A 27,513-nucleotide genomic window follows, 5' to 3' on the forward strand; every position below is an offset into this window, starting at 1 on the left:
ATGCGTTGGCACCCTCCAACCACACAGAATCAATGTTGATTTCACCAGTTTCCTCATCTCCCCTCCCCCCACCTTAACCCAGATCCAACCCTCCAACTCAGCACCACCCTCTTGAACTGTCCTACCTGTCCATCTTCCTTCCTACCTATCATCTCCACCCTCTGCTCTGATCTATCACCATCACCCCCCCCACCCTCATCTACCTATTGCATTCCCAGCTACCTACCCCCCCAGCCCCAACTGCTTCCCAATTTTCTCTCAGCCCCCTTGCCCCCCCCACCCCCCCTTCCCCCCTACATTCCTGATGAAGAGCTTCTGCTCAAAATGTCAACTCTCCTGCTCCTCGGATGCTGCCTGACCAGCTATGCTTTTCCAGCACCACACTTTTCGACTGCCTTCCTAACTGCCAACTGAACTGGCATTTTAATTTAAGAGAATCCTGAACTTGGACTCCTAAATCCCTCACTTCTTCAGATTTCTGAAGCCTTTCCACATTTAAAAAATAGTATTTGTCTCTATTCTTCCAAGTGCATAACCTTACACTTTTCCACCTTGTATTTCATCTGCCACTTTTTTTGCCCGCTCGCTCAGCTTGTCTAAGTCATTCTGCAGCCTTCTTGCTTCTTCAACACTACCTGTCCCTCTATCTATCTTTGTGTCATCTGCAAACGTAGCAGTTATGCCCTCAGTTCCTTTGCCAAGATGGTTAGTGTACACTGGGTGATCGCTCAGGTCCCTGATCTTCATGAACATTGTGCACATGTCACTCATAGTGCCACTGTGAGTATTGAAAAGTTTATCTTTTCTTTGTTTTCAATAATCTCAGTATTTTGTGAATCTCTAACAAAGCCAGCACTTGCTACCTATTGCTCAACAGCCTCACCATATGGACATGGGTATTCATGAAACAATTGGATTTTGGTAACAATTAGACAACTTCAAGGGCACTTTTTAAAAAACTGTTAGCAATTTGTTATTTATGGATCATTTTAAAACTGATCTCAGATTCACACACTACCACAGTGATGTTGGAACTCTCATTCTCTAGACTATTTCTCTATGTCTCTGATTTACTAGTTCAGGACATGTTCAGGAGGGTTTGCAGGTTTGTCTTACAAACACATTGTCTTTTCATTTTCTGCACTATCTAATTCCCTACTCACTTGTCTCCCTCTGTTACTTCACTTGAAGATATTCTTTAAAATGGTCACCAGTGACCTAACACTCAACTATGTGCCATTCATGACTTACTTGTTATGAAATTCATAGATCTCCTGGATATTTCCAAATATGATATGTTCCTTGTTAATAATACCAGGGGGAATCTCTTCCACTCCACAGGTCATTTCCCAGAAATAGGTCTGAAATGTAATAATTGGGAAGAAAACTCCATGACTGAGTGGATAGTATGGGGTGAGCTTCTTTCTCACAATTCTCTCAATCTTTCACAATTCTTAGAATAAACAATGCATGTAAGTGACAATTTGTTGCAGTGTCTGTTGACTGCATGCTTCTATGATTTTTAAATGTATGTTCAGTTCATAAATATATTGGAACACTTCCATTTCTCACACAATGTTTGCTGTATTTTAAAACCTTTGTAAAAGAGCTGCTTGCAATCACACATTAAGTAGCCTTTCATTAGGGCTGAATGATTTTACACCTTATAATCCAGAACATTATGGAGACACATTGGAGCAGCCTAACAATATGATATTCACGGTCTACATGCAGTTTTCTGTTATGAATCATAAATAGCAGTTCCAAAATTCAGTTGAACCATCTAAGAAATGTTTTCCTGAGGCAGGAAAGAAAAATGGAAGGGAAGTCATCCTGCATCTTGCAGCACAAGAAAAGAACAGCACAGAAAAAAATCAGAATCCACCTATCTTGTTAACATTCCATTCTAGTAATGTTTAATGACATGGAAGCAGGTGAACCTAATAAAATTGGCGAACACTAAATAATCAAAGGGCAGACAGAAACTGTCCCTTTGAGTTAGTTGGCACTACTTGTAAATATTGAAGTGCAGAAAGGATGCTTGTGCTGATGTCACATGGTGTTTCTTCTTAATTTATACATTTTGTTCCATTTTCAGATGTCAGTTTGCAAAGAAATACGAAGAAGCATTAATTATTTTGGAAAATACATTAACTTTAAACATTGAATAACAATAAAGAAACTCAAGAGATGGTTGTGCTCATCAGGTTTTCAACCAATAATTCGAAGTATCACAAAAGAGTAGTTTGATAGTGAATTTCCAAAATGTTTTTGCTTTTAATGTTCTTTGGTAGGTTCTAAAATCTACCTTTGATTTATCATTGCACCATCAAATGAAAATGAGCAACAGCATCTCCTAGTGACTGAATGCTTTAATGAAGACGTTCTTAAATTCTCAAATTTGAAGAGCATACTTTTGGTATAAATTGATTCTGTCATATAGGTTGAGTGGAAATATTCATTATTAATCTGACATTTTTATAGATCTGAGTATTAGTTGACAATCTTGCAGCCATACATCTATCCTGTATAAAAGACATAGCTAGCTCCTAGCTTGATTATCAACACTTAGAAATTTTACTCAAGGAATTTTCTTTGCAAATTAGTAATTATATTTGTGCATTAGTTGACAATGTAATTCATAAATGACATGGATTATTACAGGATGAGGAAACAATGCATAAAGAAATAAAATACTGCAGCCGCTAGAAATCCAAAATAAAAACAATAATTGCTGGAAATGTTCAGCACAGTTGGCAGCACCTATGGAGAGGAAAAATGTAAGGTCTGCCCAGTCTAGTGCCAGTTACATATTAGGGAGATGACTTGTGGCCATTTGGAGTATCCCAGACAATGAGAACAGCCAGTTAATCGAGGCTGAGAACTCTTGAATCCAACAGTGTGGTTGCTGCCAAAAAGACACCCAGAAACACAGAGATACAAAGTGGAAGATATGTTGATTGAGAAGGGAGGCTGTTTCAAAGGTGGGGAAAAGGGGAGCAGGGGTAATCAGAAGAAATGGTAGATGTAGGTGGGTCTCAGCAAACACCCCCCTGCCCAATTACTAGTTCCTTGATCAGGAACAGATTGTCTTTGATCAAGACGTTCACATTCCATCCTGGTGTCACACCATTTTACCTGTTGGACATGTTGCATAGCAACTCACTGCTTGTAGCTAGTTTAATCTCAGCAGTGGCCAGTGATGCCCTTCAGTGATCCGTAATTAGCCACTTAAAGGCGTCAATTGGCAGTGAGGCAGGAAGCTTGACATTGGACATTCCAATCTAAAACTGGAGTAAAGTGGACACAGGAAGGTGGCAGGGGGTCAGGTATGACACAGAATTATAGAGATATACAGCACAGAAACAGACCCTTCAGTCGAATTTGTCCATGCCAACCAGATACCCCAATCTAATCTAGTCCCATTTGCCAGCACCTGGCCCATATCCCTCTAAACACTTCTAAGTCATATACCCATTCAGATGTTTTTTAAATGTTTCAATTGTACCAGCCTCCACCACTTCCTCTGGCAGCTCATTCCAAACACGCGCCACCTTCTGTGTGAAAAAGTTGCACCTGAGGTCCCTTTTGTATCTTTCCCCTCTCACCCTAAACCTATGCCCTCTAGTTCTGGATTCCCCCACCCAGGGAAAAGACTTTGTCTATTTATCCTACTCATGCCTGTCATGATTTTATAAACCTCCATAACGTCACCCCTCAGTCCCAAACAATTCAGCATCTCCCTATAGCTCAAATCCTCCAACAAATCTCATAACTAAATTACATTCCTGGCTTCAAACCACCACCACTGAGAGTATGAGAATCCACCCAATATTTCAGTTGATGATCTTTCATCAAAATAGAAGCAAGTTTTTATGCCAGTGGAAGGTGGTAGAGGCACCAAGAAAAGTTAGGGTGGTAGGCAGAAGGTCTTGGCGAATAAAATATTTCTTAATGAGAAACTGTAAAAGAGTTCTAATTAATTCAGTAAAGAAGCTGTATTGGTTTTAATAATGATTTGGAGATGCCGGTGTCGGACTGGGGCGTGCAAAGTTAAAGATCACACAACACCAGGTTATAGTCCAACAGGTTTAATTGGAAGCACACTAGCTCCTTCATCAGGTGTAGGGCTCCACTACCACCTGATGAAGGAGCATCGCTCCGAAAGCTAGTGTGCTTTTAATTAAATCTGTTGGACTATAACCTGGTGTTGTGTGATTTTAACTTGGTTTTAATAAGGTTTGCAGACCAGAGTGATTAGCTGTTGGCAGTTATCTGAACGCAACATGAAGGGATACAGAAAATAAAGGGCCAGCCAAAAGAAATACATGAATGGTTTAGATAAAAAGGAACTAGATTCCAATGTTTTTGATCCAATCATGGACACTGATCAAACTGACTGTCTCTAAATCAGATTCTAGTTTCTGAACAAAATCTTGCAAGTGGGAGAAATTTCTCCAAGCATTTAAAATCAGCCCTAAAAATTGCTTCTGAGTTGCTTAAGTAGTTCAGGGATCCAACAAATACTCCTTTAAGCATCTTTCAACATTGAGGAATGAACATTTACTGTTTGACGTTATTATGGAGCTCTACTTCTTACAGAGTCAAACTTACTCAGCATCTGTTTCGTGCACTTCAAGTTGGATACTCATTGGAGTTATCATCAATTTTGTATTATCAAGAAGTAGAAAGTGCATTCCAAACTATATACCTTCAACTCAGAGCACATTAAAATGTTATTTAGGAAGAAATTTGTTGGCAATTTGAACGGAAGCTACCACCACAGGATTGAACATACATTAGACAGTCTATAGGACAGAAAAAAAGCAGATTGCATACCTCAAGACACTCATGTAAATCCCGAACATATGCCTTTTCAGTCTGGAGGAGTTCAGCCATTATAAACCTGGAGAATAAACAGAGAGAATGTTCTATCCAATTCATGATTAAAATGGTACACGTTGGAGAATGTAACAAGTAATAAAATAGATTTTCTAATCTAGAAAGATTTAGACAGGAAATAGGAAAACTGATTGTTGCATAATAATCCCAACCTAAATATTGATTCTTGTTTCATTGAAATTTCTTGAACAAGACAACTAGGAAATCATACATGAATCCATACAACCTGCCTCTAAAGCACAAGCCACAGCTGTAACCCATTTTTACAAGTCAACAAAAAAGAGTACTCTTAACCTTCTCAAAATTTAGCTTATTTGAGCAGGCCTACTCACCATGGAGTTGCAGCTATCACTTTTTCAAATATTCCAGATGCAATCAAGAGTCTTGGCACAAATTCTCACAGCTGATTTATAGCTGGTTTGCTATTCATAAAGTTATTTTTGCTAAAATGTGAGCCTACTCAACAGCAGAGATCTGTTGCATACTTGCTGATTTCCATGTAAAGATGATGTGGAGATGCCGGTGTTGGACTGGGGTGTACAAAGTTAAAAATCACACAACACCAGATTATAGTCCAACAGGTTTATTTGGAAGCACTAGCTTTAGCAGAATCGCTCCTTCATCAGCTGGACAACCACTGATGAAGTAGCGGCGCTCTGAAAGCTAGTGCTTCCAATTAAACATGTTGGACTATAACCTGGCATTGTGTGATTTTTAACCATGCAAAGATTAATCTTTTGTTTTTGAAGAGTTAATTTTCACAACAGTAGAGTACTTTGTAAGACTAGATTGTTGTCTCAGGAACTGTCTCTTGTGGTGTTTAACATCAGTGGGATAGAGTTGTTACTTGGTTCCCCTGGTGTTTTTGGCACAATTCAACTGAAATAAGTGTAACCAATGCAAATAATTTAGGGAAATTTTTAAATCAAAAGTCAACTATTTGAGTTTTTACAATTTTTTGCTGGTTTAAAATACATCATGCTCGAAGTTAGCCAACCCATATTACTGGCACCACCTCAAGATTCATTAATAACTGTTGCTAGGTTCAATAATTGTGCTTGCTTGCAGACATTTGAGGAGGCTGTTTTGAATGTAATATCATTAATAAGGACATTTTAAAATGCTTTGACTGTGATTCCCTATTGAGACTGACGTTCTATAGGAATGTCACGAGAGAATAAGTCTGTTTATATTTTTAGAATTATCTTCAACCCCAGGGCATCAATGTGGACTTCAACAGTTTCCTCATTTCCCTTTCTCCCACCTCACCCTTGTTCCAAACTTCCAGCTCAGCACTGTCCCCTTGACTTGTCCTACCTGCCTATCTTCTTTTCCACCTATCCACTCCCCCCTCCCCCCCGACCTATCACCTTCATCCCCTCCCCCACTCACCTATTGTACTCTATGCTACTTTCTACCCACCCCCACCCTCCTCTCACTTATCTCTCCACCCTTCAGGCTCTCTGCCTGTATTCCTGATGAAGGGCTTTTGCCCGAAACGTCGATTTTACTGCTCCTCGGATGCTGCCTGAACTGCTGTGCTTTTCCAGCACCACTCTAATCTAGACTTCAGTAATTTAAAACTGGGCTACTCACAGATAGCGGTCTGTTGCTGTGACTAAACATGCTTACATTTCAGCTGTATTAATTAAACTGCACACATTCCTTTTAAATTTATCAATATATAGTTTTAAAGCTTTAAAGTTTTAATTTTTGAACAAATATTGCATTTTAAAACACTGATTGCACCAATTCATGGCAAGCTATTTTGCTTGGTGAAACATAGGTGAATTTGTGTTGAAAATCTAGGGAAAAAACCTGTGTAGATTTTAGCACAATTTGTTGGCCAGATCAGGTAAGGGTGGTAGTTTCCTTCCCTAAGGGACATTAGAGAACCAAATGGGTCTTTTTGATAATCAACAATGGATTCATGATCATCATTAGGCTCTTAATTCCAGATTTTCATTGAATTCAAATTCCATCATCTGTCCTGATGGGATTTCAACCCAATCTCGGGATTAATAATCCAGCATTAATACTACTAGACTGTCACTTCCCCGATAATTATGATACATGATAACATGAAAATGACTAGAAATTCAAAATACCGCCCAGAGATCTTTACAGAATCAGAGAATTGTTACACCACAGAAGGAGGCCATTCAGGCAGTCATATTTATTTACTCTCTGCAGCAGCATTCAACACTGGACCATTCCCCTGCTATTCCTCAGAACTTTTCACATTGTTCTCTTTCAGATACTAATGCACTTTTCGGTTGAACGACTTGTAGACCTGCCTGTTCCACACTCTCAGACAATGCTTTCACACTTAACAATGCACAAAAAGGCTTTTTCTTCTATCAGCATTGCTTCTTTTTGTTAATTACTTGAAAGTGGTACGCTCTTGTTCTCGATCCTTCAACCAATGTGAACATTTTACCCGAATCACTCTATCCTGGGCCTTCATGATTTTGAATAACATTGTCAAATCTACAACCACCTGAGAGTTCGAACAGGGCATCTGTTAATATCTGACATGTTTACAATCCAGCATTCCCTCTGCACTGGAGTGACAACCCAGATTTTAATGTTGCCTCTGAAATGGAACTTGAACCTACACCCTTCACACTTAAAGGCAGTGACCATTTTTTTCTGAACTGCCAGTCCTCTGAGTGGGCCAGCAGATCTAGGGGGCAGCCTACTGTCCTCAGTCGGCTAGTAGCCCTTGGTGGTAGGCTGTTGATTGACTGCAGGCAAAATCGACGTTTCGGGCAAAAGCCCTTCATCAGGAATAAAGGCAGAGAGCCTGAAGCATGGAGAGATAAGCTAGAGGAGGGTGGGGGTGGGGAGAGAGTAGCATAGAGTACAATAGGTAGGTGGGGAAGGAGATGAAGGTGATAGGTCAGGGAAGAGAGGGTGGAGTGGATAGGTGGAAAAGGAGCTGGGCAGGTCGGACAAGTCCGGACAGGTCGAGTTACTGGAGGTTAGAAACTAGGATGAGGTGGGGGAAGGGGAAATGATGAAACTGTTGAAATCCACATTGAAGCCCTGGGGTTGAAGTGTTCCGAGGCGGAAGATGAGGCGTTCTTCCTCCAGGCGTCTGGTGGTGAGGGAGCGGCGGTGGAGGAGGCCCAGCACCTCCATATCCTCGGCAGAGTGGGAGGGGGTGTTGAAATGTTGAGCCACTGGGCGATTTGGTTGATTGATGCGGGTGTCTCTGAGATGTTCCCTAAAGCGCTCTGCTAGGAGGCGTCCAGTCTCCCCAATGTAGAGAAGACCGCATCGGGAGCAACGGATACAATAGATGATATTAGTGGATGTGCAGGTAAAACTTTGATGGATGTGGAAGGCTCCTTTAGGGCCTTGGATGGAGGTGAGGGAGGAGGTGTAGGCACAGGTTTTACAGTTCCTGCGGTGGCAGGGGAAAGTGCCAGGATGGGAGGGTGGGTCGTAGGGGGGCGTGGACCTGACCAGGTAGTCACGGAGGGAACGGTCTTTGCGGAAGGCGGAGAGGGGTGGGGAGGGAAATATATCCCTGGTGGTGGGGTCTGTTTGGAGGTGGCGGAAATGTCGGCGGATGATTTGGTTTATGCGAAGGTTGGTAGGGTGGAAGGTGAGCACCAGGGGCGTTCTGTCCTTGTTGCGGTTGGAGGGGTTGGGTCTGAGGGCGGAGGTGCGGGATGTGGATGAGATGCGTTGGAGGGCATCTTTAACCACGTGGGAAGGGAAATTGCGGTCTCTAAAGAAGGAGGCCATCTGGTGTGTTCTGTGGTGGAACCGCTCCTCCTGGGAGCAGATACGGTGGAGGCGGAGGAATTGGGAATACGGGATGGCATTTTTGCAAGAGGTAGGGTGGGAAGAGGTGTAATCCAGGTAGCTGTGGGAATCGGTGGGTTTGTAGAAAATGTCAGTGTCAAGTTGGTCGTCACTGATGGAGATGGAGAGGTCCAGGAAGGGGAGGGAGGTGTCAGAGATGGTCCAGGTAAATTTAAGGTCAGGGTGGAATGTGTTGGTGAAGTTGATGAATTGCTCAACCTCCTCGCGGGAGCACCCTACCAACCTTCGCATAAACCAAATCATCCGCCGACATTTCCGCCACCTCCAAACAGACCCCACCACCAGGGATATATTTCCCTCTCCACCCCTCTCCGCCTTCCGCAAAGACCGTTCCCTCCGTGACTACCTGGTCAGGTCCACGCCCCCCTACGACCCACCCTCCCATCCTGGCACTTTACCCTGCCACTGCAGGAACTGTAAAACCTGTGCCTACACCTCCTCCCTCACCTCCATCCAAGGCCCTAAAGGAGCCTTCCACATCCATCAAAGTTTTACCTGCACATCCACTAATATCATCTATTGTATCCGTTGCTCCCGATGCGGTCTCCTCTACATTGGGGAGACTGGACGCCTCCTAGCAGAGCGCTTTAGGGAACATCTCAGAGACACCCGCATCAATCAACCAAATCGCCCAGTGGCTCAACATTTCAACTCCCCCTCCCACTCCCACTCTGCCGAGGATATGGAGGTGCTGGGCCTCCTCCACCGCCGCTCCCTCACCACCAGACGCCTGGAGGAAGAACGCCTCATCTTCCGCCTCGGAACACTTCAACCCCAGGGCATCAATGTGGATTTCAACAGTTTCATCATTTCCCCTTCCCCCACCTCATCCTAGTTTCTAACCTCCAGTAACTCGACCTGTCCGGACTTGTCCGACCTGCCCAGCTCCTTTTCCACCTATCCACTCCACCCTCTCTTCCCTGACCTATCACCTTCATCTCCTTCCCCACCTACCTATTGTACTCTATGCTACTCTCTCCCCACCCCCACCCTCCTCTAGCTTATCTCTCCATGCTTCAGGCTCTCTGCCTTTATTCCTGATGAAGGGCTTTTGCCCGAAACGTCGATTTTGCCTGTCCTCGGATGCTGTCTGAATTGCTGTGCTCTTCCAGCACCACTAATCCAGAATCTGGTTTCCAGCATCTGCAGTCATTGTTTTTACCTTGTTGATTGACTGCCACAGACCTTACCCATGCCCAAGCCTTGAGTTTATGGAAAAGGACTGACAACTGCTCACATTTGAATGGGAACAGATAATTGTAACCATAGTTCTGTTAAGAAAAAAACCCTTAAGATTTGCATAGTTTTAGTGATGCCGAAGGCAATGACAGCTGAGGTAACAAAGCAATCAAGAGAAGCATTCCAGAGATTCCAATAATGGGTGTAAAGGCTCCAACATTGACATAACAGTGCTGATTGACACAAGCTCTGTTGCAATAATTTGAAACAGAAAATAAAAGTAACAAAGGCACAGGTTTAAGCAAAGACACACTAATTTCTTCTAATTGACAAATCCTGCTCACATTAATAAATTTTCAGCTTTCGTGATTGCAGTTTGTTTTGGAAGGCTGATGAATATAGTCCTGAGACAATAAAAGTAACAACTAATAGTGCAGAATTTAATCATCATCATAAAATGATATAACCGAAGCAGTATTTCTATTGTTAAATAAATAGACAGAGGAAATGTTCCCAGGCTATCACACTGAAATGGATTACTGGCAGTCAAAGAGTGTTGCATTCTTTTGCTCACATGACAAGTACCTGAATCACAATTCAGTTGTGAATTCACTTTCCACTCTGATTTGTATTCTTGTTGTACAACTAGCAGAGCAGAGATATGACAGGTATCACTGCACGATTAATCAATAAACTCAACATTTATTTTCTTTCAGAAGGCTGTCAACATTTCTGCTCGTTCCTGTCTGTTTTCCTATCTAGTCAAAACAATTCGTTCTTTCATCTACAATTGTTGATTCAGTAAATTCCTTGAACTTAGTCAAAAATAAAAGCAAGTCAGTCCAAAAGATACTTTGTGATTAAACAGATGAGTCAGTTTTTGCAAGAGGGAAGTTGCAATTAAACAAACCATCACTGTTTGTTGCCGTTTACAAGTATACCTTGAGGATTCAGTACTAAAATTAATCTGCAGTGTAAGTTATTATCATTGTATTCGCATGTATTTTTTTCTGTCACCTACTGTGAATGATAAAGTGAAAATTATTTGTTTCCTTGTCAGTTAAATAGATAGGTGACTGAGCTCAAAATCTACACGGCATGCACACTCAATCTAAAGCACACACTTGGCTGAATTTTTCAGCAGAGGTTGAAGCTCTAGTTAAGAAGTATCCTTGCTACAGTGGGAGGTGAGCTAGGGCTGAGGGCTATAGGGATAGAGAGCGGTTGGGGCGGACACGGTACAGGGCCCTGGGTGGCATTTTATCTGTGGCAGCCAATCAAAAGCCTGCCACCAGGGTTACTAATCGATTAAGGACAGTAGCCTGCCCCCTTGAACTGCTGGCCAACTCAGAGGACTGAAGAAGGGTGACACCCAAAACGTCAACTTCTACACCTCCTGATGCTGCCTGCCTTGCTGTGTTCTTCCAACCTCTTGCCTATTTACTTTGGATTCCAGCATCTGTAGTTTTTTTTTGTCTCTTTTGCCCCCATTCAGAGGACTGGCAGTTCAGCAGTGTCAAAACCTTGCGCCCACACCTCCCCCCTCACCTCCCTCCAAAGCCCCAATGGATCCTTCTATATTCATCGCAAATTCACCTGTATCTCCACACACATCATTTACTGCATCCGTTGCACCCGATGTGGTCTCCTCCACATTGGGGAGACAGGCCACCTACTTGGGGAACGTTTCAGGGAACACCTCTGAGATACCCGCACCAACCAACCCAACCTTCCCGTGGCTGAACACTTTAACTCCTCCTCCCACTCCGCCAAGGATATGCAGGTCCTTGGCCTGCTCCATTGCCAGACCCTGACCACACGACGCCTGGAGGAAGAACGCCTCATCTTCCGCCTAGGAACCCTCCAACCACATGGGATGAATGTAGACATCTCCAGCTTCCTCATTTCCCCTACCCCCACCTTATCTCAGTCCCAACCCCCCGGATTCAGCACCGCCCTCTTGACCTGCAATCTTCTTCCCGACCTCTCCGCCCCCACCCCCTCTCCGGCCTATCACCCTCACCCTCACCTCCTTCCACCTATCGTATTCCCAGCGCCCCTCCCCCAAATCCCCTCCCCCCTACCTTTTATCTCAGCCTGCCTGGCACATCAGCCTCATTCCTGAAGAAGGGCTTATGCCCAAAACGTCGATTCTCCTGCTCCTCGGATGCTGCCTGGCCTGCTATGTTTTCCCAGCATCACATTTTTCAACTCTGGTCTCCAGCATCTGCAGTCCTCACTTTCTCCTGCCTCATCCTATAGCCTTACATTGACCTGAGCAACTGTTTGAGGGGGCTAGCTGGAAAGTTACCAAGCTATCATCAGGAAAGTACGTGGACAGCCTATCCCACCATTAATTCCGGACATGGTTAATCTGGAACTTAACTCTGGCCATGATCACCTCAGTACCAGCATCAAATAAAAACCTACTAATTTCATTTCCAAAATGACTTGGCAAATTTGCAGCTTTTTCCATTACTCTAATAAGCCTTGCTCACTTCACACCTTAAGTCCAGGTTTTCAATTCCTTCCTTGCTAATTACTCACATGCAGTTCCCAGACATTAATGCAACGGGCATCGTATTGCTTTAATATTTTGCATTGTACATTGCCTCCTGCTTTGCCCATTCTGTTACACAGGCAAATGCATGGCAAGAAATAAATTCATTTCATCAACTGTTATTGACATAAGAATTGGGAGTTGGAGTAGACAATTTGAATCTTCAAGCTGCTTCACCACTCAATGAGATTATGGTTGATATGATTGTGATCTTATGTCCACTTTCCTGTCCCTAGCACATAACCTTGGGCTCACTTGTCTATCAAAAATCCATTTTACTCAGCCTTGAATAAATTGAAAGACCCGACCTTCACTACCTTCTGGGGAAGAGATTTTCACGTTCCAACAATCGTCTGAGAGAAAAAAGTCTTCTCATCTCCGTTTTAAAAGGGAGATATCTTGTTTTTAAATATGATCCATAGTTTTAGTCTCCCCCACAAGAGCAAAAATTGTTCTGTATCCATCCTATCCAGTTCCCTCAAGATCTTTTACAGTTCAATAAGAAACCTCATTCTTCTAAAGTCCACAGGCCTGTTCAATCTTTCTACATGAGCGAATCCCTTTCATCCGAGGAATGCAGTGAATGAATTTCTCCGAAAAACTGGTTTCTTGTAATACCACACTATCATAACTTGATCCTTACTCTTTCTTTCTGGCAGATTTTCGTTTTTCTTCATTAGCTTCATGGTTGGCATCTCGCAGCTTAACCTCTGGGTCAGTGAGACTCGCTGGAATGATGTCCAGTTCTAGATCTTTATTGTCCTACAAATCAAACACAAGCCAGGAATTCGACAATCAAATATCACAGTTCATTTAAACAAAACACATTAGAAGAAAAGACTGTAGGATTATCTGAGGTCAATATTTCATTATATTTAAGAGACATTACTATTCCCAGATATAGTAAGTCCACATATCAGCAGACCTTAATAGACACGTTGTAACTTTGGGGACACAGAGCTACTCCACCATATGCAGATAATTTAAATACAGGCTGCAAATGTAGCTCATAGATAAATCTTCAAGAGCTGTATGGACCTTTTGATCCAGCTGGGGATGATGGAACATCAAGTTGGTTTGACACACTTTTGGTGCTTAATCAGGTTACCCTGGCCACCTCTATTAGGATTATAGATCCCTAAAGTGTGGAAAGAGGCCATTCAGCCCATCAAGTCTGCACCAACTCTCCAAAGAGGATCCCAGCCAGACTCCCACCATCGCCCCACATTTATCATGACTGATCCACCTAACCTGCACATCTTCGGACTGTGGGAAGATAACAGAGCACTTGGCAGAAACCCATGCAGACACAGAGAGAATGTCCAAACTTCATACAGACAGTCAGCTGAGGCTGGAATTGAACCTGGGTCCTTGGTGTGTGAGGCAGCAGTGCTGATCACTGAGCCACCATGCCATCCCTAGGTAGAGTTAACTTCTTCAGCAGAAAGATGTATAAATATGATTCCCATTAGGAAACATATTGTGTAGCCCTCACATCCCTATTCTACTGTAATCCATGGTTTACAAGATGAATTCAAAATGTAAAAGTGTCCAAATGATGTTTCTTGTCATACGTCCAAAGACATGGCCTAAAGTTATGGTGATCAATATTTCAAATATCAAATAATTCCACCTTACTGAAGGATCACGACACACTGTGCCTTTAAGACATTGATGCTTATCCACAAGGGCAGGTGAGAAATAGACGTAACAGAATTAGGGGAAATATACTGAATTACCTTTCACAGTGTGAGTCATTAGGAAGATGGGTGCAATTTGTGTTGGGATGTTTTTTTAGAGGGAACTCAGTCTACTTTGGTCATCCCAATATCCCTTGGTCCCACACACTCTCAATCTGTCGTTTTCCCAGCCTAGTAACTTCAAGATGATAAAATATTCTATTTAATAGATAACTGAAGGCAAAATCAACTAGTTAAATGTGAAGTAGCCACATCTATGACTCAGAGGTGTAGTATTTCACGTATATTTGATCAGTTACCTTAGCAACAAAGCATTATGAATCTCAGGTAAAACCTGTTTACACAGTAACTGCAAGGGCACAGCTAATACCTTACCAGCATTGTGAGGCTATGCCTATTGAAAAAGAACTAATGTAATCTTTTTGAATTAGGACAAAAATGAATGTGAATTCACAGAGTAGCTTGTTCACATTTCATTCTGCAGTTAAATGTTTTCAAATACAAACTGCTTATGGGTCCAACATTCTACTTGGGGAAATGAGCCAACAAGAAAGCATAGGGCAGAAAATTCACTGGGTTGCAGATTGTTTGTTCTCTCAGAAGGGAAGTCAGGAATAAGCTGATAGACCAGAAGGAAGCTTGCCCTGCAGCCAGAGTGTGCTGTGGCTAGACTGAAGAACTGGTACATTGGACCTTGCCCAAAGGCAGAGAAAGCCTCACCCTCTGGAGCTGCAGTTCAAGCTGATTGGCTGGTAGCTAACAGTACCAGCAATACCAAAGCTCCATAGTGGGCACTGTCCAGACTGCAGTCCATGGCTCATCAGACCCAGAATGAGATAAGGAAAAAGTGAGGACTGCTGATGCTGGAGATCAGAGTCAAAAAATGTGGCACTGGAAAAGCACAGCTGGTCAGACAGCATCCGAAGAGCAGGAGAATCAAGGATGATGCATTGTATCCAAAGGTTGGTGGAGTGGAAGGTGTGGACCAGTGGTGTTCTGACATATTACATTTGGAGGGTATGGGGTTCAAGGGTGGAGGTGTAGGAAGTGGAGGAGAGCCGCTGGAGGGCATCATTAACCATGTGGGAGGGGAAATTGCAGTCCTTGAAATAGGAGGCCATCTCGGATGTCATAGTGTGGAAATGCTCTTTTGCTCCCAAGATACAGTGGATACAGCACATCATCCTCTGCCATTTCCACCAATTACAGTCAGACACCACCACCAGATATATATTTCCCTCCCCAACCCTATCAACATTCTGCAGAGACCATTCCCTCCTTGATTCCCTTGTTAGGTCCATACCCCCCACCTATCCATCCTCCACTCCCAGCACCTTCTCTTGCCGCTGCAAGAGGTGTAAAACCTGCACCCACACCACCCCTCTCACCTCTATCCCAGGCCCCAAAGGACCCTTCCACATCTGACAGAGATTTTCCTGAACATCATCTGCTGTGTCCACTGCTCTCAATGTGGTCTCCTCTACATTGGGGAGACAGGACACCAACTTGCAGAGAACATCACCACCAACCCGACCGCCTTGTAGCCGACCACTTCAGCTCCCCCTCCCAGTCTGCCAAGGACATTCAAGTCCTGGCCTCCTCCATCGCCAAATCTTACCCACCTGATGCCTGGAAGAAGAATCCCTCATTATCCGCCTTGGGACCCTCCAACCAAACAGCATCAACGTACATTTCACCAGTTTCCTCATCTACCCTCCCCCATCTCATCCCAGATCCAACCCTCCAAATCAGCACCGCCTCATGACCTGTCCTAGCTGAGCATCTTTCTTCCCACCTATCCACTCAACCCTCCATTCTGATCCATCATCATCACTCCCTATTTGCATCTACCTGTCGCCTTCCCAGTTACCTTACCCCCCAGCCCCATCCCTACCTTCCTATTTATCTCTCAGCCTCCTTCCCCTGCTCCCACATTCCTGATGAAGGGCGTCTGCCCAAAACGGTGATACTCCTGCTCCTGTGACGCTGCCTCACCTGCTATGTTTTTCCAGCGCCACACTTTTTGACCCAGAATGAGATAAGTCAGTTAAGGCTGTTGAGTAGGGACCATTTTCCCAGCTTTGGGGTAGGTGGGGCGAGGCCACTAAAAGGGGAGGGAGGGGTGTGTTTTGAGAAAAACACAGTTAGGTAGGAAGGCAGTGTACTATATTCTCAAGAAGGTTCCCATGGGAAAAGAGAGAACACCATTTTTAAAAATTGGGATGCTGCTCCCATCAGTCTACTGTGCTAATCATTTTATAGTGTGGGCAGGATACATTAGTGTCAAATGATCTTTTAACAAACCCCCAACACTGAAACATACCTGATAGGATCATATGATATCCAGTCCATAGTCTAGGAAATGGATTCACTGTACAAAAAACACCATTTTGCGATTTTGCTGAACTATTACTGGACCAATCATATTCACGAGGCAGAACTATTTACTTTGAAAAGCCTGTACTTTTGATTAATGTTCAGAATCTGGAGATGCTTCAGTCCAAACATTTTGTTTTAAACCATTTATAGGAACATAAGCACAGGAGTAGGCCATTCAGCCCATTAGGCCTGCTTTTCTATTTAACACAATCATGACTGATTGAACAATATGAACAAGGAACAGGAATAGGTAACATGGCCCTTTGAGCCTCCTCTACCATTCAATAACATCATGGCTGATCTGATTTAAACCTCAATCTCCATTCTTACATACCCCAGATCATGTTTTCATTCCTTGGAAGTTAAGAGCTACCTTCCTCTGACTTAAAAATATTTAAAGTTTGTGTATCCACTGCCTTCTGAGAAAGGGAATTCCAAAGAGTCACAATCCCCTGAGAGAAAAGAGTGTTTTCTTATCTCTGTCTTAAATTGCCAATCCCTTATTTTTAAACTATGACATCTCCTACTAGATTCTCCCACAACAGGAAACATCCTTTTGACATCCACCCTGTCACTGACCATCAAATTTTATTTGCACTGTTTTGCAGGGCTAAGCAAGTGCTCTTATTAATTCTACACAGTGCTTTGAGAGGGTCTAATGTTATAATTATTGGAATGTTAACTCACTTTGGTTTAACTATAGAATAGTTATAGAAACGCTGAGCACTCAATTAAATAGTACAAGTATGATTCAGAACTTTGGCTAAGGCCAGAGGAATTTTCCCATGAAAAAAATCTAAAATCTAATGAATGCTCGTTGACTCCTTTCAAACATTGTCATGTTTTGGTAACACATTAAATGGCCAGTGTTAGCACTTAACATAGCATTCCAGATAGAAGATTTGGGATTAAGATTCTCTCCTGCTCCAGCTCTGTAGGAACTTTTCCAGAGGTGGTGATTGAGAATGTGTTTGAAAGCTGCAATGATGTTACAGCACAGTGGTTAAAAATCTAAGGAAACTCATGGCATTACTTTTTGATTCAGATATGCTTGTAAAAGGTCTGTAATTAAATCTGGCTCAGGGGTTCTGCAGTCAGATAGGCATTCTCTTGAAAACGAAAGTGACAAAACTCCCATAACAATCATTCCCGAAGTGTTATACAATGAGGTGGAGTGACTCCTACTTACCTCGGAGGCGATTCCAAGGCCCTTTTCCAAAAATGATTTGTATTTTCCCATTCTCAGCGAGAAATCTCGATAACGTTTATCGACTGCTGTGACCCATTTCTTAATCTCACAGGCATGTGCATGTCCCTTTTCCACAAAACTGTCAGCCAGCTGAATGATGAGCTTCACCTTTTCCTTAGTTTGCTAGATCAGAAAAGAAACATTGTTTGGATCAACGGAGATGAAATGCAGCTTGTAATTCTCACTCAATTTCAATTCCACCTGCAATTACTAAGCCCTTTGCCTTTAGCCTTACAATACTACTTCCTGGAGTCAGTGCATTTCTAAAACTTTTACTTTAGGAATACAAGCTGCTAACCATCATATCAGCTGACTGGTGTATTTACTGCATTTAACAGCATTACATCAAGTCCCAGAAAGACATTTCTTAAATGACCTAATACAATTTTCAGATTCTATGCATTTCATCACTTGAGTTGCTTCCGATTGAATGTGATCAGAGGTTCTCACACAGAGGTCCAGGATCCCCTTGGGGTCTGTCTGAAGGTTCTTAGGGGTCTGCCACCTCATAGATTCATCCAACATTGTTATCCTAGCCCCCTGGATCAACTTGGCTCTTATTGACTGGCTACTATCATAGTCAACACTAGGTGATCTGCTCGATCTCTCACCTTTCAATGAGCCAGCAATTCACTCACCGGAGAATTCGGAAATGTCATTCAGGGAGCACATCGATCATATATGTACACTGACTGCTCTGATCATTCCCTCAACACATCTCTTAGCTCATCCACTATCTCAAAATTGTCAGCTTGCTTGTCTGGCTTTTGCTGAAATTTCTTCTAATTCAATTTTGGGAAAACTGAAGCCATTGCCTCTGCTCCCTATTCCAAAATCCATTCCTAGCTACTGACTCTAGCTGCCTCTCTAGCAACAGTCTGAGACTGGACCAGACTGATTGCAACCCAAGGGTCATATTTAACTCAGAGATATGAATCTTCAAATGCATATTATTATGCCATTATTAAGTGCATCTATTCCTCTCTCTCTATCATCGGCCAACTCTGCCTCTCAGCTTGTTTGTTGCTAAATCCTTTAGGAGAAAGTGAGGACTGCAGATGCTGGAGATCAGAGTTGAAAATGTGTTGCTGGAAAAGCGCAGAAGGTCAGGCAGCATCAAAGGAACAGGAGAATCGACGTTTCGGGCATGAGAAGGGCTCATGCCCGAAACGTCCATCCTCCTGCTCCTTGGATGCTGCCTGACCTGATGCACTTTTCCAGCAACACATTTTCAGCTCTGTTGCTAAATCCTTCTCTTATCTCTGGACTTAACTATTCCACTGAGGTCCTGTCCGACCCCTGCCTTCTACCCTCCAAAGCTCTGCTTCCCATATCTAACTGCCTTGTCATCTCCATGTCCTCGAGCCTACAATGGCTTGTATCGAAGCAACATCACAATTTCAAAATGATCCTTCCAATGCTCACATCTCTTCATGGTCTTGTACTTTCTTATTACTGTGATCTTCTCCAGCCCTACAAATAGCCCACAATCTATTCTCATCTAATACTTAAGTTCAATGTGAAAATTAAATGGTGACATTAGCTAAGCTGCAACCAGTATTTTAATATATTTTATCACTTTTAAGATCTGAAAATAAAATGTTAGTTATGACTGGGTGATGTCTGATATACTATTGTTCTTATTAAGTAAGATCCATCTCACATCTCCATGTGAATGTAGGAATTCTGTTTGCACTATCACAAGCATAGGGATAGAATTTTCAACAGAGACGTCTCAGGTTATTACAAAGCAACAAACTCAGAGCTTGTAGTCACTGAAACATTTCATGATGATAGCTGTTTCTGTGTGGACTTGAACAGTTGGGACATCATGGTATTCTCAGATGATACTGTAAAGTACATTCTGTACTACAGATAGGTAACTTGAACGTGGGTGGAAGATAGCACATGTTTGTAAAGCAGCCAGCCTGGCAGCCTCACTGAAGTGAAACTTGCAACTTTGAGTACTGTTCTTCCAGCCTGAAATGGAACAGGGAAGGGAACTATTTAGGCACCCTCTCAGAGGGGAGGGGCAGCAGGAATCTATAGAACAGATAGTAGGTGGTTGGAAAAGTGTGTAGAATCAATGCTTCCCAAGAATAAAACCTGGAAAAAGCAGAACACAACAACAGTCATAAACATAACTGTGGCTGGAAGCTATGAGCAAGGGGGAAAAAGAAAGTCCTGGTTAATTCTGTAGGTAGGATAGGCTTGTGATGAGTGCTGCCATAAGCACACAGAAATATGTAGAGAGAAGGGTCAGGAACAGCTCACAGAATCAGTTCTTGAGAAGGCCATTGATCATTTACAAAATGATACAATGGGGGAGGGGAAGAGGTATTGTTCCAAATCTGCTGATATATCAGAGGGACTTAAGGAATATTTCTGGTGGACTGAAGCAACATGGCTGTTTTAATATGCTTCTATAAACATATTTGGAATCTGTACCTTCAATGTGGAGACAAATTGTAACAGCTTTCAAAAGGGAACTGGATTAATACCTGTGGCCAAAGGATTGCAGGATTTTGGAGAAAGAACTGGTTGCTGGCAGGAACTGTACTGGTCTCTGCAAGGCTCAGGGCAAACATGATGGATCGGATGTCCTCCTTCTGCACTGAAGCCTCAGAATAACATCCTTCTGAGATCCTATTCTCATGAAGAGGTCGCAAGTTCCAGGTCTAAACACTCTAAGAAATGCAGCACTGCTCCTTTTACAGCACAGGAGATGTTTGAACCATTAGTACAAACCATTTACACAAATTTGAATTTTCAGAAAATCCAAAATGAGAACATAGCACCAAAACTGAACAGATGTGGACTATGGTACACTCATGCATATTCACCAAAATACTTCCTAGTCATGACAGAATCACTGTTTTGCACAAGCAAGAAGTTTAATGTTAAATAAAACTAAAATAATAAGAAACATATTTACTGAGTTGTAGAGCTAAATTTTATGCAAAAATTATACTTCTTCTGTGATAGGGTCTCCAGAGGTTTGATAATATCAGAGTGGTTCTCAAAAGTAAAAGCAGAGAGTCCCTGAATTTGAGTATGGTTGATATGCAAATCAATGTTTTTACTTGTCTTTGTTCTCCATTACTAGTGGTGCTTCTTAACGAAAACCTATCAATTGGAGCCTTTATTCAGTATCTACAGGCTTCTGGCTAAAGGAAAATAGAAATGAAAGACCCAGAGTTTAGTATGGCAGAGGAAGTAGAAAACAAGATATGGCAGAGAGGAAGGGAAAAAATAATTCAAGGCTACCAAGAGGCTGGAGAGAACCAACTTTTCCAAATGGTTACCATAGGGTTCCTACAAGCAGCTTTAGTTAGCCATTGAATGGGCTACATCCCAAGTCCAGTGAGGCAGGCAAATGGGAATGTCAGAGTGAAGTGAGGCAGCTAGATGAGCAGATGACTGACAAAGTGAGACCAGGAACAGGGGCAGCCAACATAGAGCAGGAGCCAGTTGACAATTCAAAAGAGTCACAACATTGACAACACTGTCACTAAAAAGAGGCTAGCAAGTCCTATAGGTTGCACCCACACTACTCAGCAAATACAAAAGTGGACTAAACCGGAATCACAGATTTCTGTTCTCTGTGAGAGGAATATAATGGACTTTAATATGCATTCAGCAATACATCTACCATTCGCTTGGCTATGCACCACAATATTGCCACCCTGTGGTGAATGTTAAATACTGCTGTTGAAATTGGCAGAGCACAAATCATAGAATCCCTACAGTGTAGAAGCTGGCTATTCAGCCCATTGAATTCACACCAACCCTCTCAAAACCATCCCATCCAGACCAACCCTGTGACCCTATCCCTGTCTTCCCGTTCTTTGCCGTGGCTAACTCATCTAGCCTGCACATCCCTGGACACTATGTGCAATTTAGCATGGCCAATCCAACTAACCTGTACATTTTTGGATTGTGGGAAGAGTCTGGAGAACCCGGAGGAAACCTACACAGACACTGGGAGAACATGCAAACTTCACAGTTTGTCCCAGGGTGGTATCAAACCGGGGTCCCTGGCACTGTGAGGCAGCAGTGTTAACCATTGACTCTCTGTGCTGAATGGTCCTATAATGTTACAATCATGGGTCATTATCAGGTGCTATGACAATAAAACATTAATACTCTTGAAATTTTACATATATAATATAGATGTATACAAAGATATAGCCTCAAACCTCTGAGGAGAGACAATCATCATTGAATTCTATTTCACTCTTTTTATTTATACTACAATGGAGTTCCATATTTCTGGCTTGCACCTCCAAAGCAGGATTCTTCAGAAATGCAGCCTGTACCTGGTTTGTCAAGTCCTTCATCGTTGTGTAGGATTGCCTGGGGATTCCAAGCCATGATGTCCCCTTTTACAATGATAGCTGCTGTTTTCCATTAAGTATCTAATAGCTAACAAACCAAGACACTTTAGGATATTTAAACAGCTTTTCCATACTATGGTGAATGAGTGTGACTGAGGTAAGGGGAGAATGAATCAGGTGGCAGGGTGGGACCCAAGTAGTGAGATTAACTCAAATTGGGTCAGGGGAGTGTGGTCAGAGTGTTGGTGCGGTCGGAGGGCTGTTTAGTGCTTAACTGCAGGCAGCCAACTTCTGGGCTTGTATTGCTTTTTAGTGTTCAGGGAAAGGCAGGTCCATCAGTCCATGTCTAAAGTCTAAGGGCAGCAGTCCCTTGTGGGTCAAAGGGAGGCTATGGTCAATTGTCATTGTAAATCAAGGGGCACATCGGATTCCACTTCAGGGGTTGGCCACAGTCATCAGGCACTTTGTCCTGACAGAGTTTGGGGATCATTGTTCATGTTGTCAAGGAATTGGGCAACATTGTAAAATGCAAACAGTTTGGGAGCTGTGGAGACATCAAAAATGATCCTCACAAGTCAGTTTGATGAGGTGGGCCATTTCATAGGGGTTTGGGCATTATTGAGGAGAAAGTGAGGTCTGCAGATGCTGGAGATCAGAGCTGGAAATGTGTTGCTGGAAAAGCGCAGCAGGTCAGGCAGCATCCAGGGAACAGGAGAATCGACGTTTCGGGCATAAGCCCTTCTTCAGGAATGGCTGAAGAAGGGCTTATGCCCGAAACGTCGATTCTCCTGTTCCCTGGATGCTGCCTGACCTGCTGCGCTTTTCCAGCAACACATTTCCAGCTTTGGGCATTATTGGTCAAGGGCTCATCAGGGACAGTCATGGAGTGCTGAGGAAAGTGAGTAATTCCCTACCCATGTACATCCGTGATTCCTTTGACACTTAATGCCAATTTCAAAATTTCCAGTTTGCAAACTCCAGCTGCCCCCTCTTTACCATGAACATGTAATCCCTTTACACATCCATTCCCCACCAGGATGGTGTCAGGGCTCTCCGCTTCTTCCTGAAGCAAAGGCCTGAACTGTCCCGACGCACCACCACCCTCCACTGCTTGGCCGAGCTCACCCTTACCCTCAACAACTTCTCTTTTAATTCCTTGCACATTCTTCAGGTCAGAGGGGTGGCCATGGGTGCTCACATGGGCCCCTGTTATGCCTATCTCTTCATGGGGTATTTGGAACAGTCTTTGTTCCAGTCCTATTCTAGCCCCCAACCACAACTCTTTCTCTGATATATCAATGATATCATCATTCCCTTTCTGATCCAGAATTGGAAAAGTTCATCAATTTCACTTTCAATTTCCACCCTGCACTCATTTTCACCTGGTCTAACTCTGACTGGACCCTTCCCTTCCTTGACGAGTCCGTTTCCATTTCTGGGGATAGACTGACCACTAATATCCAATATAAACCCACTGACTCTCACAGCTACATGGATTATACTTCCTCACACCCTGTTTCCTGTAAAGACTCTATTCCATTCTCCCAGTTCCTCTGTCTCCATCGCACATGTTCTGATAGGGCCAACTTTGACAAGGGAGCCTCCAAAATGCCCACCTTCTTCCTCAACTGAGGATTACCCTTCACCATTGTCGACAGGGCCCTCAACCGGTTCTGTCCCATCTCCTGCACTTCCGCCCTGACCCCGTCACTTCCTTCCCACAACAGTGATCAGGTTCCTCTTGTCCTTACTGACCGACCCACCAGCATCCAGATTCAGAAAATCAACAGCTGCCATTTTTATCACCTCCAACAATATGCCACTATCAGACACAGATGCCCCTCCCCTCCCTTGTCTGCCTTCCACAGTTACGTTCCCTCCAGGACATCCTGGTCCAGTCTTCCTTCATCCCAACACCACCCCCACAGCCCCATGACACCTTGCCCTGCAACTCCTGAAGGTGTAACACCTGCCCATTTACCTCAATCCTCCTCAGTATCCAAGGGCCCAAACATATCTTCCAGTTAAAGCAGCACTTTACCTGCACTTCTCACAATGTGGTCTCCTCTACATTGGGGAAACAAAGCATAGACTGGGTGACCGCTTCGCACAACATCTACATTCTGCCCATTAAAAAAACCATGAGCTTCCAGTTGCCCATCACTTTAATACACCACCCTATTCTCTGTCTCGGGGTTGCTGCAGTGCTCCAGCGAAGCTCAGCACAAGCTGGAAGAACAACACCTAATTTTCCACTTGGGGACTCTGCAGACCTCCAGACTCAATATCGAGTTCAATAATTTTAGGACTTGAACTTGCCCATGTCCTAGCCCCTACCACACACACTAGGCCTTGTTATCACATGACATGACACACTACCTATTGCGAGCCACTAACAGTCTCCATTAACAGCTATTCACCCTCCCAGCCACATCGTTACCGACTCTTTTGTCTGTCCAACTGTTCCTCTCTCTCTTTGGACCCTTTGCGGAAGGATCACCGGACCAGAAACATTAAATTTGATTTCTCTTCACAGATGTTGCCAGACCTGCTGAGCTTTACCAGCAACTTCTGTTTTTGTTCTTTTTTATTCAAGTTTGGTTGAGTTGACTGCACATTAGACTGGATTGCTGAGAGGATGAATGCAGTGAAAAGGAGCAGTTCAAGATAGAAGGATGGGACCTCAGAGTATAGGAATAGATGATAGCTTGTGTGCGTGTTTGTTTGAGGGGAAAGGGCTCACAATTGTGAGTAGTCTGGCCTTTACATGAGGGGAGTTCATAACCAACAAGAGCACTGAAATCCACAAAGCAATGTGCTCTCAGATAAATTTGAGTCAGAAATAGTTTTATAAAGTGGCTGAACAGAAACAGAGGGAGGATGAAAGGTCATCAGAGACACTGGGACAGTAACACAGAGAGAACATGAAGAAAGGGAGATCATCCTGCATTGCAGTAGAAGTCTACAGGTCACGCTCAAGGACTCAAAGCAGAATCTTTGCCATCTTTGATCCAAAGTCAACTGCTCAAAAATAAGCCACAGTGTGTGAAGAAGGTGGAGTAAGTTATTGTTTTGTTCTTTGTGGAGGAATAAATTCTCTGAATTTGAGGTCTTCCCGAAGCAATTACATAAGTCATGCGTCCACTGATTCAGTAAAACTACCCATCCATTGACAAATTATGCATTGTTCAAGAAGGAAAATTACAAATTATGACCTCAAACAATCATGACCATTACACTGTCTATGCTAGTGCTTCTTTGTCATGGCAGTTAAACAAATGTGATCAAACAAAGTCACTTAAAGCATTATTGGGTTCGGCATTTCTGAAACACATTCTATAGCTATCATTGGAAAACAATGCTTCAGAGTTGCCACATTTGCACACTGAACTGTAAATGTGCAAACACATGGCCTGTAATGTTCAAGGGTGTCTTCTGTGGGAGACAGAGGTACTGACAAGGAGAGAGAGAGGTATTGAGGTGGCTTACTTCCAGAATTTGACTCCGCCAATATAGTATGACTGCCGTGGTTGTGAAACATACAATTGTACAAGATTACATAGTTCAGACCTCCTTATCAAGGTGGGTGTATGGAATGCTCTGCCCCAGAAGACTGTGGAGGCCAAGTCTCTGGATACATTCAAGAAAGAGTTGGATAGAGCTCTTAAGGATAGTGGAATCAAGAGTTATGGGGATAAGGCAGGAACAGGATACTGATTGAGGATGATCAGCCATGATCATAATGAATGGTGGTGCTGGCTCGAAGGGCAGAATGGCCTATTCCTGCACCTATTGTCTATTGTCTACTTATGAAGCTGCTCTGCCACATGACACATAACACTTGGCTTTGTTGTGCTTGATGTGAAGGCTTAGAAGTACCATTAAGGAAATAAAACTTCCTTCCCACAGTGCAGGTTCAGATTAAGAATGCTCTGGACCATCAGCACTCAACTGTATCATCTGTCAGAGATGGACTTGCACTCAGTAGGATTCGGTGGCAAGGCCACCCCAAGAGCTGCAGCTGCTCATCCCATGGTGACTGGGATGGCATCTGAAATCATCAACCCACAAAATGCCCCCAAGATATTATTATAGTCATTTTCTCCAGATCCCAGCTAACCATATCCTTCCTCTGTGGCAATGAGAGTCAAGCAGCCTGAGCAGTGGGATTCTTTGCCATTGTTAGCTTTCCCTGGGTTCCGGGTGTGACTCCTTGTATTCATGTTGTTTTGTGAGTGGCTTGTCGCCAGTCTGCTTTCAATTTGGTGTATCAATTGCCTCTGGCAAACCGGCCTACTGTTTCTCTGACACTATGCATTTGACCAGTCATCATGGCTAGGACCATGGGATTATCATGTGCCTGGTACCTGAACTCCGGCAATCCTCAAGAGTTCCAGAGGCCTGGAGTGTTTGTTCCTTGACCAGTAGCAGAGTCATGGCAGTGATGTGCTCACCCCAGAATGTGTCCTGAATCTACATTAGATAGCTAACACACCAGAGGTGAAACAGTCTGAGCTGGTGGACGAAGTAGGCAAAAGTCTTGGCAGGAGTAACTATGATGTTTTGACATATTTTTGCTGTCATAGTTTTGTCGTGCCTCCTCGTTGGCCCTGCTGGTAAGCTCAGTAGCCTTGGCTGCTGAGTGACTAAACGACTGAGAAAAATTACGAGACAGCCATGGTATGCACAGACCTGATACTCCAATATCACCCGGATGAGTTTTCCATATTTGATGGAGCAGTCCAGTTGGGAAGCATCCTGAATAAACAACCTCCCCACAGCCTCGTCCACAACTGCGAGCTGTGTTAAATTGTTAAGTTGCAAATACGCCTGCTCTCTTGAACCAGCAACAAGATCAGTCTCAACTCAAATGGAGACAATGATCTTGAGACAATACCTCTTGCCCTACTTAGAGCTGAATTCGATTGTTCTACCCAAAGAACGTATTAACCCAGTAGCGGATGTCACTGATAATGTTGTCGAAGAGATCATGTGGGCGGCCCACCCACCGGACAATATAAGCATTACTACTCAAACCTTCTACAATAAGAATTATCAGATCCTGAAAAAGGGAAGAGAGAATTCATCATACATTTATGGAAGGAGTCGTTATGAAACCAGCATATGACAGAACATCTGTCTGAGAGGTTGTGATCCATTACTCTGTCAATGGGTTGCTCTGCACTAAATGCGATGCTCTCTTCTGGACGGTGAACCTAATTGAGATCCATATGACCGAAGTACATCAAATAAAGAACATTCGAACAAAATATTTACGCTGAGAGAAAGCAGGAGAGTATCACGCAATCTCCTGCCATTACACTAGATGCAAGGGTAAGAAACCCCCTTCAGCAGGAAACTTTCCATGCA

General features: G+C 43.3%; 1 protein-coding gene across 10 annotated transcripts in view; it reads right to left on the reverse strand.

The window, feature by feature from the left end:
• kalrna (kalirin RhoGEF kinase a) overlaps window positions 1-27,513 on the reverse strand; it is a 734,910-nt gene that overhangs the window by 260,880 nt on the left and 446,517 nt on the right. For all 10 annotated transcript variants that reach the window (XM_087989060.1, XM_043693728.2, XM_043693729.2 and 7 more), the window contains exons 22-25: window positions 17,747-17,929; window positions 13,122-13,240; window positions 4,840-4,906; window positions 1,252-1,361 (exon numbers count right to left, since the gene is read on the reverse strand). In XM_087989060.1, coding sequence (XP_087845186.1) covers window positions 1,252-1,361; window positions 4,840-4,906; window positions 13,122-13,240; window positions 17,747-17,929 — 479 coding nt within the window. The remainder of the gene's footprint in view (window positions 1-1,251; window positions 1,362-4,839; window positions 4,907-13,121; window positions 13,241-17,746; window positions 17,930-27,513) is intronic.

The sequence above is a fragment of the Chiloscyllium plagiosum genome, unplaced genomic scaffold (genome assembly GCF_037043375.1).
Source record: "Chiloscyllium plagiosum isolate Xiang-an unplaced genomic scaffold, Cpla_swu_hap1 HiC_scaffold_7, whole genome shotgun sequence".
In the NCBI taxonomy this organism is placed as follows: Eukaryota; Metazoa; Chordata; class Chondrichthyes; order Orectolobiformes; family Hemiscylliidae; genus Chiloscyllium; species Chiloscyllium plagiosum.